Genomic DNA, 15,733 nt, shown 5'->3' with positions numbered 1-15,733 from the left:
TTGACAAATAATAGATCTGACACCTTTGATCTGAGGGAGCTCAATTACTGACAGAAGAATCAAAAAGGGAGGAAAGTTGGGCACTTTTCTCTCCAGTGACAGACTTTCAGGGGAAAGGAAGTACACCTATATGTCCTGTTCCCACACAAATCACCAAATTCCTCACAGAGAAGAGTAGGGGAGTGCAGGGAAGAAGTGGAGGCGGAGGGTCACAGCTCTGTAAGGGAGCCTCAGCTATATCTCCCAAGACCCTTACATGCACATCATTCCAGTTGTCCTTGCCTTCAAAACATGCCTCCATGTCTGTCCCTGCATTCTTTGCTTAGATGGACCTGTAGGGCCCTCACTTACACCAACCCCTCTCTATGGAGGATGGCTGGGCTTGACAAGCAGAGAAATGGGAGAGGAGATGATTAGGAGCAGTGAAGGGACTGTCATTTAATCAGGGCCTGCTGTGGCCAGTTTTATCATCACCAAGGAGCCAGAGGCAGTAGAGAGGGGAGAACTGGGCTGTAAAGTATGGGAATGCTGAGATTTTTTTGCCCAATGCTGCCTTGTACCTTCTAGTACAAGTCCAGCTACACTTAAACCTCTGAAAAACCAAGGAAGTTGAAGTTTGTATTGCAAGTGTGGTGTGTACCTTAGCTCTGTTCTCTTTAAACAGTGCTCCAACATGCCAAAACACACTAGTGCTCTACCATCACAGGTGCTATAGAACACATGGGGAACAGAGCGCATGAGTACTAAAGAACAAAATCCAAGCTCTCCTCTTTGTCAAGGCAAAACATTGGTTTAAGTCAGGTGGATCAAACAGGAGCTACATATAACTAGCCTATAAAAATACTGAACCAACTTCACACAAGCCACCCCTGACATGCATTGGCACCCCCCCTTTCATCTTTGCCTTCAAGACATTGTCTGCTCTTACCCCCTCACTACACCTGAGTCCAGTCATGTATGCTACAGACTGCCAACAATCCCCATGACAAGAATTATACTTGTGCACTGATGGTCTACTCCATTCAGCGCTGACAGGAAGCACACTTGTTCCCTCAACATACACCACTCCTCCTAACAGTGACAACTCTTTCAACAAATCCTTCCACCATTCAATACAGCTACACCTAATTTAAGTATTGTGTATGAAACAGATTTATTAAGTGAATTACCTTTAAACCCCTGGAAGAAAACAGAAATCTGTAACGTGCCAGCATTTCAGTTTTTTTAAAAGGCCAGTTGTTAGTATGACATGTCTTCTATTAGAGAGGTAGCCATGTTAATCTGGATCTGTAAAAAGCAGCAGTGTCCTGTGGCACCTTACAGACTAACAGATGTATCGGAGCATAAGTTTTCATGGGTGAATGGTGCCGAAGTGGGTATTCACCCACCAAAGCTTATGCTCCAATACGTTAGTCTATAAAATGCCACAGGACTCTTTGTCCCTTATGACATGTCTTGTACGTTTAGAAATACTCACTTATTTTGCAATTAAAAAAAAAGTTAACCATTTTATACTAGAATTTAAGTCAAGCTATTCCTGCTCCAGGATTGTGAGCCATTCTTTCCTGTGGAATACAGACATTTGATATGGTTCAGCATCTCTAGTTCCATAATGTATGTTTTTTTCCCTCAGAGGGAGGGAAGACTGGATGATCACAATGATCTTCTAGTCTTAAGTATCTATACTTAAGTGAATGCAGCTGGAATAGATGCAGGTAAGTGCTACGATTCGAATCTGAACACAACACAACGGTGTCTTTTTAACAGTTCTTCATATTTAGGCCACCACCCTTACTGACCCACTCCAGGTGGCCACTGCTAGTTCCAGGTTGTAGAATTCAGGTTGTGTTGCAGGGTTGGAAAAGGCCCCAATTTCGAGACTAGATGCTCAGCCTGGTTACATAACCAGCCCTCTCCCTTAAAGAATGCATTGCTATTTTAGTCTGTAAATAAAATACTGAAGTAGCAAAAGTATAATCATTTGTCTGTCAACATTAATCACTTCAGTGCAGATGCATTTGACAGAACCATCAAACATCAGGAGCCTTTTTATTCTCCCACAGATGCAAAGACCTGAAGGGACCCATTATGATCTAGTCTGGCCACCTGTATAACACAGGCCATAGAACTTCCCCAAAATAATACTTCGAACGTATGTTTTAGAAAAGCATACCATCTTAATTTAAAAATTATCAGTGATGTCAACTCCGCCACAACCCTGGGTAAATTGTTCCAATGGTTATCTACTCTCAGCATTAAAAATGTATGCCTTATTTCTAGTCTGAATTTGTCTATTGCCAACTTCCAGCCATTATATCATGTCATGCCACAGTAACCTGCTTAATTTTCTTCTTTGAAAACTTGCAAGTATTAACACCCATCTGTAAGGTACAAAGGTTTTCAATAGCATTTCAAGAGTCAGGACTTCTATTGTAGAAATTATGGATCCTAGGAGCCTTTTACATAGCATTTGGCAAGCTCTGACAGACAGGATTCTTGGTATAACCCTCTTTGGGTATGGCTACATTTGGAATTTCAAAGCGCTGCCCCGGCAGCGCTGCGAAGTGTGAGTGTAGTCAGAGTGGCAGCGCTGGGAGAGAGCTCTCCCAGCGCTGCATGTAAACCACATCCCTTACGGGTGTAGCGTGCAGCGCTGGGAGCCGTGCTCCCAGCGCTGCTGCCCTGATTACACTGACGCTTTACAGCACTGTATCTTGCAGCGCTCAGGGGGGTGTTTTTTCACACCCTAGTCGCAGCGCTGTAAAGTGTGAGTGTAGCCAAGGCCTGAGTCTGTGACCTAAAGAGTAAGTTCATACCAGTAGGGAATTGTATGGAGTAAATTCTTGCAGGTATTGCTAAGATTTGCTACAGATTTTATTGCCCATGCCAAACTGGAGACATTATTCATAGACTCATTGAGGGGAGGGATAGCTCAGTGGTTTGAGTATTGACCTACTAAACCCAGGGTTGGGAGCTCAATCCTTGAGGGGCCCATTTGGGGGTTGGTCCTGCTTTGAGCAGGGGGTCGGACTAGATGACCTCGAGGTCCCTTCCAACCCTAATAATCATATTCTATGTGTTTAGACATTCAGCACTAATCTTTCATCTGAAGTCAAGTTGTGAGATGTAGATTTGTGGGGGGTAAAGCAGATTAAACTACTGAGCTAGTGTAGTCAGCAGCAGCCTTAAAGCAGAGTTATTGATAATTGTATTGTAGAAGATAGTAGCATCAACAGTGAGTGTGCTATAGTAATGAAAGGTGGAATTCATTCAGTGGTCAGAGTTATTGCTGTTCCATTAGTTTAATCTATACTTTTCATAGTTTTCTGGATTTGAAATAAATGTAGCCTCCACTTTAAATTAGTATACAAAATTTTATGTATGGATACCAAAAGACAAAGTAGCATGCACACAATTTTCAAACAAGAGATAGCTGAGTATTTTATATTGACTAACATACAATTTCACATCCTTGAAAGGTAAAAAGTCATACAGCTATAACAAGCATTTTTCATTCAGTATTGCCAAAAACTGCAATAGGAAGTAGGCACATCTTGTTTGTAAGAAAAAAAAAGTGTCCATTTCTTACAACATACAATGGTAATCAATTGACCGTAAATATTTTATTTCAATGTCAAGACGTATATGGAAAATGGTCTCTGAAATATTGCACCACAAAGATGGACTTTTACCACCTTACCAGTGTAAGTTACATTACACGTGGACAGATTTATCCACCTCTTATGAACAGTTACAATAAAAAAAAGCAAGATATTTGAGGGGCCTCTCCACATATAGCAAGCTGGGGAGTAAGGGAGGGAATAATTTAAAAAGCAGTTTTCAGTATTCCCTTCGCAATTATTAACAATGTAGTTGAGTCAGATCTCCCCAAACACAGCCCCACTAAGTCTTGCAGTGAAATAATTTGTTTTGATAGCCTATTGCCAGGTACTAATGCAACATTTTAAGAAAGTCAGCTTTATGTCTTCATTGCAAGAGCAATAAGAAGGTCTGATGAAGAAAGTAGTTTAAACTGTCAGAGGTAAAGTTATGAAACAGATGAATGAAGCCAGAACCAAACAGCTTAAATAGTCTCACTTCTTCCTTCACTGCCCCTTGTTTAAAAAAAATAATCAATTCAATGAGAAAGCCTGGGGCCATCAAAACTGACTTATCATACCAATAACATTTACTTTATTTAAAACTATGCATTCTGCCAGAAATATATGTTAAACTTCATACACCAAGACAAAGTAAAAACAGTCGCCTTAAAGCAAAAAAAAAGAGCTGGAAAAGTAAAGCTATATGCACTTAGACATTTTACATGTGTGTTCAGCATTACAAAGGATTTGCAAACTAGGAACAGCTACTGGTTGAAAGAAATTATTCTAACATATGCAAAAAAGACAGTTTACATGTTCCCAAATGAGGAAATACTGCATTAAAAAACTGTGCATTTGTTATGCTGTTTGTACAAGTGCAATATTTAATAATTTCAAAATAAAACAGCAAGGCTAAAAGGGATCACAACTTATTGACTAATTGTATAAGAATTAATTCTGACAAGACTAACATTTTAAAAAGTAGAATTTGTGATTGGTCCTCCATGCTAACTTCTAAATTATATCAGCAGTATAAACCCAAAGCATCATCTTTAAAACAAAAATACCGCCTTCTGTTTTGAAATACAGTAGTGTAATTCTGCTTTATAAGGACCATGTTTGACACTTCTCTGAAGACAGGGGAACAAGAGTTGAAGTTGGAACTTGCCCCCAGTTACTGGATAGACCAGGCAACTCCCAAATTCATAATGCTAAAACACAGCAAATCTTGGGGTTTAAGCAGCTGCAGGTTTCCTCAAACTCTGTGCTTATTAGAAACACTTATGGATGAACTTCTAAAGTCAGATAACCCAGATTATTGTACTACTCTATGCAAGGATAAACTATTCTTACTACATCTGTATTTAGCAGTTCACTGCGGGTGAATCCTGGACAAATTGCACTCACTGGCAAAACTCCCATTAACTTGAGTGTAGTCAAGACTTCACTCTGTATGTTTGGGTTCTCTCAGTTATAAGTGGTATTGTAAAGAAAAAGGGGGCGGGGGGAAGAACTCTAGCGGACTCCATTTTGAAGTTAACATACAACTCAACTGGAAGATTACACATTTTCTGGCATACACAAATTGCTTTAAATTTGTATTTATCATACCTAAAGGAGCAAAAGTACATCCAACTACAAATAAAACATTTTAAATGTTTCTTTATGTGCATATGCTATGATTTCTCTAATATTAATTTTTTTTAATCAAATAAATCAATTTCTTTCTGAAAAACTGAAACAGCCTGATAAATTTAGAAGCCTTAAACTATTCATGCCAATTATGTCACCATTTGTGATCAAGTGTTAAAAGTTCACTGGAATACTAACACTCAAATGTATGTGCTTTTATGAGCACTGATCAGTTGTAGATTTCAGTTTAAATATGACTGATCAATTGCACTATTAACTTTAGAATCATTTATTTAAAAACAACAAGATGTGCTATAAAAGTGATTTGGGCATCCTAATCGAGATAAATAGCTCCAACTGCAAAATGAGTTCTATACAGTCCTATAGCTGGCCCAGCATGTGATATAAAGAACACTGATCATTTAAGAATAAACTCAGTGCAAGATTTTGGAAAAGCGCGCACACACACACACACACCCCCCACCCCACCCCAAGGAACAGAATCCTCAGCCTGTAGCAGCATAGCAGGAGCTGCTCCACTGCCACTACTCTAAGATGGGCTAGTGAATCTGTACAGTTCACAAACCCACTGAAAGCCTTCCCTCCTATGGAACACTGTGCCATGGTGAAGAGGAGACTGAAGAATCTCCTTTCCATGAGCCTTCTCAAACCTCGTGGTATGGAACCACAATTGTTTCACTGACCTTAATATAGCTCACAGGATTTCATCTTTAGTGCTTATTTAGTATTCAAATGCATAAGAAATGCTGACTGTTTGAACTCTCCAACATATACACAATCTATCAAAGTTATTAAAAAAGTAGCAAGTTATGATTGGTTTTAAAATATTCAAACGAGCTTGACTATTTACTGCCAATTGTAAGTGGGATGAACACCACAGCAGCTTGAACATGTTCCTGCTGTTAGACAACTGAATAGTATACTGAAACTGGGACACAACTGCAGATTGTGCCCAACAAGTCGCTTTCATAGGCCACCGGGCTAGCAGGTGAACATTTACCTACACTGCAACAGAATTATCACTAGCATAAAATCAAACAAAACAGTCCTTATGGTTAACAGTAATGTTCTATGAAGCCTAATGTGCACTCAGTGTAAAATGTTGAGAACCGCCCAAAGGGTCTGTAATTTATTATACCTGTATTATACTATTGAATAGTGGACAATGTAATCATAACTCACTTCAACTTCAGTGTAGTAGAGGTCTAACTGCTCTTAATCATGTTTCAGTCCTGTGCAAACTGCATTATGTGGCTAGTCTTCAGCGCCTTAATTAATTGTAACTTGATTATAATAGGAAGCATTTGACTATGATTTAGGCATGCTTATTGCTATAAAAGAAATAAGCCAATCTTTAAAATTATTGTGCAAGTATTTTAATAAGATTTGCACACATCTCAAAAAATTCTATGGTGTGACTCCCTGGTCTTGAGGTTAAGTCAGCTGAAGAAGAGTCAACTGAAGATGTCAGTGATGAGGTAAGGGACACATCTGCAGATTTTCCTTGTGCATCACCATCAGACTCCTTCTGACAAGATCTATAGCTGCTTACAGAACCTGATCTCTGTGGTGTGGTAGTCCCAGATTTTGCTTCAATAATTTCGTCTACAGGAAGAAAAAAAAACACACGAAACACTTTTCAATGGCAAATGAAACAAATAGCCACTAAATTGAGAATCTAAGGTTCTCTACCCCTGTCCCCAATTAATACCAAGTCTTTGAAAGGTAATCTAGTTTTCTACTTTTATTTACACAGCATTTGCATGTGTATGTTACAAATCAAAATATGTACAGCAGATGCAGCAAACCTCTATTTTTTCACAGGGTTAACACAGGTGTTTGACATTCAAGTTACTCTGAAAGACATTTGTGCACAGGTTATCAAAATTAGCTGAAGAAACTGAGGGCAATAGCCCTCTAGTCCATTCTTCAACTATCATCTGCTCAAATTAGTTTACAAAGTATGTTTGCATGGAGTTATGGTCTATCTAAACTATGAACTTCTATAATTTTTAAAAATAAGTTTAAATATTTAAATTTTCACACCACTAAACTTGTCCCTTGCTTTACAGTTTTTGACAGACTAGTTTATGAGACCGGAATTCCATACTAAAGATTGTAAATAACCATTTGCTCTTAGATCAGACACACACACCCCAAAATCCAATTTGTTATTAACAATTCTGTCTGAGATTTTCATCTGCAGTCTTCTGTCACTGGATTTTTAATTTTTTTTTTGGGGGGGGGGGGAAAGAGGACACTAAAGCAACTGAAAGAGCAACTGTTAAAACAAAAAGGTGTTTTATTTTAACAGGACCTTATTTTTGTAATATCCGACTACTTAGTCTACAAGCCACAGATCAATTTTACAAGTACATAAAAAAAGAGTCAATTTGCATAGGTGTATATGGGATCATAAGGGTATCTGTAGATTAGAAATGCAGGTTTTCTGTGAAGCAAATCCCCAAACCAAAGTTTTTCTGAGAGTTACAACTATAACAGTATGTGTCTTTTGACTAGTATTTTACAGTTAGACCACTGTATATTAGTTCAGAAAGCCAGGGTATCAAAGTATGGCAGGGTTACTGTACTTGCAGGTCAACACTACCCTTTGACAAAGTCTACCTTCAAAGTTTTGCCGAAACTCTCTTCTGGGCCTTCCTTGCATACCCAGTCACTCTACAGCATAAGCCGTCTTTACACAACATATTTTTCTATGCATCTTGTATGAACCCTATGCCTTGCTATACCATCCTATACGCAAGCGCAGTTCAAGCTGAACTACATATCAGTCGCTCAGCCAGACATCCTCCAATTCAAACTTTTCAGTCTGTTGCACCATCTTTTCTCTACCTATCAGCGTAGTCCTGTGATCCTGAATAACATTCAAGTTTTACTTTCTATGTAGTCCCCAAATACCCATCATTATAACTAACGTAGCCATATGGAACAAATTCAGAAATGGACCACTTTACCTCTATCCTACTTTAACTCTCAAACGTAGAACTAGATATTTACCACAAACATATTCACTTTACACCTACAATCTGCACATAAGTGTCTCATTCTATATGAGCCTGTCTAGCCTAAGACCTTATCTTTTGAAAACAGATTCACTGCACATACTGTGTGTCTATTAACTATTTCAGAAGTTTTAGTAACAGCAGACAGAGATACATCATGCATATGATACATGATGTGGCAGAGTATGGGAGAACTTAGCCTGACAAAATTAAGAATGCAATCTTCACTAGGAAATAATGTGTTAACCTGAAGTAAAATCCTAGTGGAGAAAAGGCAGTTTGTAGTTAACAGATCCAGGTTAAGACTTGTTTGACCCATTGTCTTGATCTTGACCTGCCAACTCGTGAAAACTACAACTGCCTTGTCTTTGCCAAGATTTTACCTCAAACTTAGCTAACAAATTAAGCCCACCCACACCATTTTCCCCCCTCAGTGAAGACAATGGTCCAGGTCCTTATGGCCTTCCAAACCACATTTCTAACTGATATTTATGTGTCAAAGTCTGAATTACACCACTACAGTTTCTTCAATTGTTTATAGTTACATTATTCCAATAGTTATGTATTTATTCTCCTTCACATACCATCAATGCTACGGAAATCCAGTAAGTACGTCCTACTGTCCACCTGGTATAACTGTAAACTCATTTTAGAATATATACTAGTCACTGGATTCTTCCTTCGAACACGCAAGTAGTATGGATTTACAACCTGGAAAAGGATAAAGATGTAATAGTTAATTTCCATTATAATTTTTAAAGAATGAGTGACAAATGTATACAAAGACAAACCTCCTAAAGTAAGGTATCAATTTAGTGTTTTAAGCTCAATATAACCATCTGTTAGAAAACCATTTGTGCCCTCACCTTCCATTCGTAATCCAATTGTTTAATTGCTCGACAAACTTCTGCCATGATGTCATTTGGTCGACTCTGACTCCGAATTCCTAAATGCCACTTAGCTCTTCTTACACCTTGGTGTTTTGACTTTTGCGGGTTGAGCTCATCAAGTGTGTGGCGTGGCCGCGGTGCTTCAGCGACTAAAAATGGCACTCTTTCAGGATGAGGGCGAGACAAATGGTGATCATCAAGAAAAGAATCTGGTGGGCTTGTTGCCAAATAGAAGTCTTTGGCCTCATTCATTATTCTTCTGTTATCTATAATGAGGTGATAGGCGACTGCTAAGGGGTCTTGATGATTTCGGTTATATAAACAGCTTAGCACCTCCTCTTCTGTGCATTCAAACTTCTCACACACTTCTTTTAAGGCTTCATCATCAATCATGTTTGAGCTATATGATGGGTCTTCAGGAAAGAGATACTTGGGAAGATCCTGCTTGAACCACTCATGCTCCCTGGATATACAAATAAGTAGTTTTGAATTCAGCCACATAGATTTTATGTAAACTTAAGGAAAACTAAATAGTTAAAAACAAACTTTCATTAAAATGCTTTTCTAAAACTAATAATTAGTGTTCCTAAAAAGGAAAATTGTTGATGTCAAGATAACCCATTATGTACCATTACTAGTAAACCTGAAAGCTCTATTTTGTTTTAGGTCAGGTCAAGACCAGAAAAAGAGGTATGTTTTTAAAAGTGTTTGTACACATTGGTACGTTTTACTTGATGTGGGGGGCAGAGGTTCATAGACTAGGAACACTGAACTACAATTTGCATTGTCTACACTAGGATTTTACATTGTATTGGCCACCTTTTTCACCTAGCATAGACATGGCCTTAATATTTCACCTCTATATTTCTCTGCTTGAACCACACTCCAGTAGGTTGTTTGTCAACTGCTTGATGGCAGTAACAAAACCACAAACTCTTTATTTTTGGAATTTTCAGCCCGATTCTAACAATGTCTACTGGTTGCTGGTTATCATGCATTAGGTGTTCCCTTCTCCTCCCAACTATTCCTGAACCAATAATTGATTTTTCGATCCATAGGCTAAACCTCAAAAAAAGGTTTATTTGACCCAAAAACAACAAATTTGGGGTTTTTTTGTTTTGTGTTTTTTCAGTTTTTAAAAAAGAGAAGTCCAGCTAAATTTTGAAATAGTCAAAATGTTTTGTTCTGAAATGGTTAAAAAAACATTGATTTTCAAAAAATGTTTTTTCTGCCAAAAGCATTTGTTGAATTTGACCCAAATTCACAAATAGTTCTGGTGCGTTCAAAAATGCATTGGGCAAATTTACTATTAGTTGAAAAAATTCAGTTTGCTCCAGTCCACTCAGTTTGCTCAGTTTGTCCCAACAGCCACATACTACTTGTGCATAAGAAAAGGTCCCTAGTCATGTTATATAGAATAATCTCCTTGATAGGTATTAGGACAGGGACTGGTATATATAATGAAACTGGTATTTTGACATTTTGTTAACCATTGTTCATTCTAATCTGTATTCAAGAGTCACCTTCCCTCACTGCCTCCAAAGTTAGTAGATTGAACTACCAAGGAAAGGGTAAAAGTCTGTCAGGCCGCAACCCTTTGGTACTGTCTGGTATTAACCAGCATACAAGAACAAAGATTAAACAGTTTACATTTCACAACTCAAAAGTTAAAGTACAGCAGAAACCTTATTTTTCAAAAGTTCTCTAATCCATTGGAAAATACAATAAAGAGCAGATTTGTTACTTCAGTGCATTGAACTAGCTACATAACTGTCCAGTGATGTGTCATGAAACAAGAATTTTACAGTGACAATTTATAGTAAAGTCTATGAAAATCTTCATCTAAAAATATGAAAATGTAACAGGGCATTTAATCAAGGAAACCAATAGATTTATTTTGCTATTTGTCCTGTACAAAGCGTAGAAGCAGTTCTTATGGTTAAAGCACTTGCTTAGGCATCAGATCTACCCCTACCCTGCCACAGTCTTCCCCAGACACCTTCATCACATCACTTTGCTTCTCTGTACCTTACTCGTTAAAAGAATCTATAAGATTAATATGTCACCCACCTACCCAATTATTATAAGGCCTAGCATTCATAAAGCACTGACATCTTCTGATGGAAAGTGCAAGAAAAGTATTATATTACACCAGGGATCGGCAACCTTTCAGAAACGGTGTGCCGAGTTTTCATTTATTCACTCTGATTTAAGGTTCCGCGTGCCAGTAATGCATTTTCATGTTTTCAGAAGGTCTCTTTCTAGAAGTCTATAATATATAACTCAACTATTGTTGTATGTAAAGTAAATAAGGTTTTTAAAATGTTTAAGAAGCTTCTTTTAAAATTAAACTAAACTGTAGAGCCCCCCAGACCAGTGGCCAGGAGCCGGGCAGTGCGAGTGCCATTGAAAATCAGCTCGCGTGCCGCCTTTGGCACGTGTGCCATAGGTTGCCTACCCCTATATTACACACTAACATTAACACCTATCTTTCTTTAGGATTTGTACATCTTTGTGTCTTTCTGCCGTGATCCCAATTTTTAGCAGGATCTTTTTCCCCCTCAAGGATCAATACAGACACTTCAATTTCTTGAACTTCAACACCTTTTAAGTGTATTAGTAATAGAATTCTAGTCATAAGCAGATTTTGCCATTTGGAACCAGAGTTGTCAGATTTCCAAAACCCAAAACACTTTAAGTTAGTATAGGTATTTGTAACATATTGTATGGCAGAAGCATTTTTATGAACGATTTCTTAGTTCTGTTGATTCGTACAGGGACCATCACTGTGACATCTGTGATTAGACATCAATTAGTGTTTTACCTAATGTCTCTGATTGTAGCTCTCTTCATAGGATCCACCTGCAGCATGTGTTTCAGAAGGCTAATCACAGATGGATTCAGATATTGAGGGGTATAAAAGATACCATCACATATCTTCTTAAAAAGCGTTGGCACGTGATCATCATCAAATGGAAGGGTTCCACATAACAGAGCATAGAGAATAACCCCACTGCTCCAAATATCTACTTCTGGACCTGCATATAATCTGGAAAAAGTTCTCTGTTAACAAATTATAGTAGCATGGTACAATATATATCTTTTTGCAGCTTGTTTGTCTGTTGTAGTAGTTAAAGGGACACAGACAATTTGAGGTCTACCACCACTGTTCAGGGGAGGCATTGTGATGCTGAAATCTACCAGACAGGTAGGACATGGATACATAGAAGAATTCTGCTCTGTCTTTGTGTGAATCACCCATCTATGTAATTTACCGTAGTGCTAAATTGAGGGGAAAACCATACTACAGTGACAAGGCAGATCAAGTATGTGGCAAACTATATCCAAACCTCAAATATCATCCTGGGACGAGGCTGGAAAATTAAGTTCCCGTTTCCTTGTCCCATTTACTAACAAATCAGATGCCTGGATTATACTCAGCAATACTGTTGTGGGGTGGAAGCTAGTGGGTTGCCCAGAACAGATGACACTAAGGGTATGTTTATCCTGCAATCGGAGGTACAATTTGCAGCTTGTGTAGGTACTGTATACTTGTGTTAGCTTTAATCTAGCTGTCTTGTAAAAATAGCAATGAAGATGCAGCAGTGGCCTGGGCTTCAGCTTGGACTGTTCACGCTTGCATAGTCTCCAGGGTACATATTTGCATTGCTAGCAAGCACAGCTGTGTCTTCATTGCTGCTTTTTAGCAAGTTAGCTAGATTAAAGATAGCATGGGTATACCTACACAAGCTGCAAGTCACACATCTGACTGCACTCTACTGTCGACTAACTGTGTTGGAGGATTTAATAGTTACAGGATTGAGCTAAAATAGGGAAAGTGACATTTGGGCCTAACACACCACAGTAAAAGTTTGCACTAACACGCAACTTTACTGCCTGGAACTTATCTGTTTTTCAAAAAATAAAGTGCTACTTCCAAGGTGTGTACTATGATTCATTAGGCCAGTGGTTCCCAAACTTTTTAATAAGGCAACCCACTAACTGCATTTGGGTTTCTCTCTTTTTATGACTTACCAAGATATGTATACCTCCTCTGCCCTGGCAGCACAACCCTAATTCCAGCCCAATGTGGAAAGGAGGCCTGGTGGAGTTGGGGAGTGACAATGCCCCACATTCACCCTGCAGAGGCAGCTCTTATCACATGAGATTGCACTACCTCCAGGGATTGCAACATGGTGCATGGAGTTGTAGAGCCACTCATATTTGGCCAGCTTCTCCCCACGTCAAAGGGGAAGCCAGGCCAAACATAAATGGTGCTGCAACCCTGCACTGGAGCAAAAAGATAGGCCCAGCCTTCCAGCACAGAAGCTGCTGCTGCAGGGTGAGTGTGGGAAGAGCTTGCTGTCCATCTCTCCCAGTCCACTCCTCTGCACCACAACATTTGCCTAGGTCAGGACCCAGGGATGGATTAATCCAACGCTGGACATGGCGACCCATCTGGGACCTTCCTGTGATCCCCCCGTGGGCTGGGACCCACTGTTTGGCAAAACACTGTACTAAATAGACCATTTTGGAAATTTTGGGAAGTGATAGAGCCAGTTTATGATATTCACCGTACATGAATTTTCTAGTTGACAAAACTGCATTTTTACCAAACTGACTTGGGTAAAGCACAAACACACTGCAGTTTGGACTACTTGATACAGTACAGTGACACTGAAGGGGCCATTAAAGCTGACTAGGCCAGTAATCAATGTAAAGGTAAACTTTAAAAACTAGCAAGAGAGGGAAAGTCAACATTTTTCAACTTTGAGTTTGTATATTATAATACTGTCGTTATCCTTAATATTAAACAACAAGGTATTTTTTCAACTACATGCACACATTTGTTGAATATAAGAGATACTACCTTCCTGAAATTACTTCTGGTGCAGCATAGTTAGGGGAACCACAGCTTGTTCTTAAAAACTCTCCATCTGACATCATATTTGAAAGACCTGAAAGTGTACAAAAGCAGCTACTAAAATATTCAGCTAAAGCAAACTGATTGCACACTGTATGTGCATCTTAATCCAACCACTAATGCTAATAAGAGTAATAAGTTAGTTTACTTTTTCTAAATTATAAAGTACAGCAGTTTAGAAATCACTGAAATGTGTACAGAACAGAACAATGCAGTGTAAGATGCTGCATACAGTATACCAGAAATTAGTTTTACTGAACTGATGTTGAAGAGCAAAACTAAAAATAGGCATGCCTAGATCATGTGCATACATGAGAGAATACATTCATTCCAAGATGCAGCATGAAAAGTCTGTTTTGGAAATGTCCAGAGACATAATGGAGGACTGAGTTGTTCTAAGGGAAACACAGGACTGCAGTAAGGTGGGACTTCAACAAGAGAAAACATTCTTAACTGTGATTGCTTCCAAATGCTTGAAGTGGAAGACTACCACAGAACAGTCCAAGGAATAGCTTCAACAGAACACAAGATTCAATAGCAGCTCTTTACAGAACAGAATAATGATTATACCTACAGCAGGAGACGTGCAATCTCTTAACATCCACTGGGAAGTTGCAGACTACATCTTGGATAGGACTGAGTGGTCTGGCTATGGCTTACTGCATTAATGCAGTATTCCCTTTTTTGAATCTGAAGTGATAGGGAAGAGTGCCTCAACTAGTTTTCATACTTATTAAACTGAACAGGTTTCTTTATAAATACTCTTGTTTAGTTAAATAAGTTCAACAGCTTTGCTAAAATTTATGCATGGTAATAAAGCCATTTTAACAGTTAATACTGCATTCTGTTTTGCTGTAACAAAATAAGTAATCATTCATCTAAAAGCACTCTGCGTATAAACGGAGTAATCCCCTTTGACATAAATAATTAACAGGACTCCCAACCCCCAATGTATTTGAACACCATACCTTTGAAATAATTGAATACTTAGCATTTATATAGCACCTTTCATCAGAGATCTCAAAGCGCTTTACAAGGGCGGGTATAATCCACTATGTCTACAAGAGAAATATCAGGATTATGTAGCAATATGGATACCTTTCTATGTTTATATGGCAAGAAGGTTTCCTAATGCTGGCAGTCCTGAAAACTAGCTGCCATTGTCTTTCTGTAGTTTTATTTTGTGCTCTTTTATAGCAAGTCTGTACAAGTAAAGAACTATAACCTTCCTTCTCTTGGCTAAGCAGACAATATATAGCAAGTGCAAGAATTAGTAAGAAGTTAGTTCCGCTTTCACCTTCCATTATCTTAAGTTTCAGTTTTATACTCTATCATCATCAGGGTAGAGCTTTTTACTTTTTTTAATTTTAAGTTAATTTATAGTTAGATATGGAAAGTAGTACTGAATAGTACTAAGTGCTATGCCATCATTAATGCCTTTCACTAGAATGATGTGGTTCTTATCAAGTTTGTTGAACTGTTCTTGTGGATCAGAAGACAGAGTTATTCAAATAAACGGTGGATAGTTGTCCTGATTTTACAAGTGGAGAAAGACATAGAAGATAAGGAACTTGCCAAAAGTCAATCTTGGAATAGCATGCATTAAATGCTAAATATAGTTTAATACTTTCTTAGTGACAC

The 15,733-nt window shown here is 38.4% G+C and overlaps 1 protein-coding gene across 5 annotated transcripts in view; it reads right to left on the bottom strand.

Annotated features, from left to right (window-relative positions):
- Positions 1-3,354: 3,354 nt before the first annotated feature.
- Positions 3,355-15,733, bottom strand: part of PRKAA1 (protein kinase AMP-activated catalytic subunit alpha 1) — a 34,083-nt gene continuing 21,704 nt past the window's right edge. For all 5 annotated transcript variants that reach the window (XM_030565940.1, XM_030565939.1, XM_030565941.1 and 2 more), the window contains 5 exons: positions 14,039-14,126; positions 11,993-12,217; positions 9,145-9,631; positions 8,863-8,989; positions 3,355-6,860 (listed from right to left, as the gene is read on the bottom strand). In XM_030565940.1, the coding sequence (XP_030421800.1) occupies positions 6,616-6,860; positions 8,863-8,989; positions 9,145-9,631; positions 11,993-12,217; positions 14,039-14,126 (1,172 nt within the window). In that variant the 3' untranslated portion in view covers positions 3,355-6,615. The remainder of the gene's footprint in view (positions 6,861-8,862; positions 8,990-9,144; positions 9,632-11,992; positions 12,218-14,038; positions 14,127-15,733) is intronic.

This window comes from Gopherus evgoodei, chromosome 6, assembly GCF_007399415.2.
Source record: "Gopherus evgoodei ecotype Sinaloan lineage chromosome 6, rGopEvg1_v1.p, whole genome shotgun sequence".
In the NCBI taxonomy this organism is placed as follows: domain Eukaryota; kingdom Metazoa; phylum Chordata; order Testudines; family Testudinidae; genus Gopherus; species Gopherus evgoodei.
The sequence above is the reverse complement of the archived record's forward strand: the minus strand, read 5'-3'. Positions and strand labels throughout refer to the sequence as shown.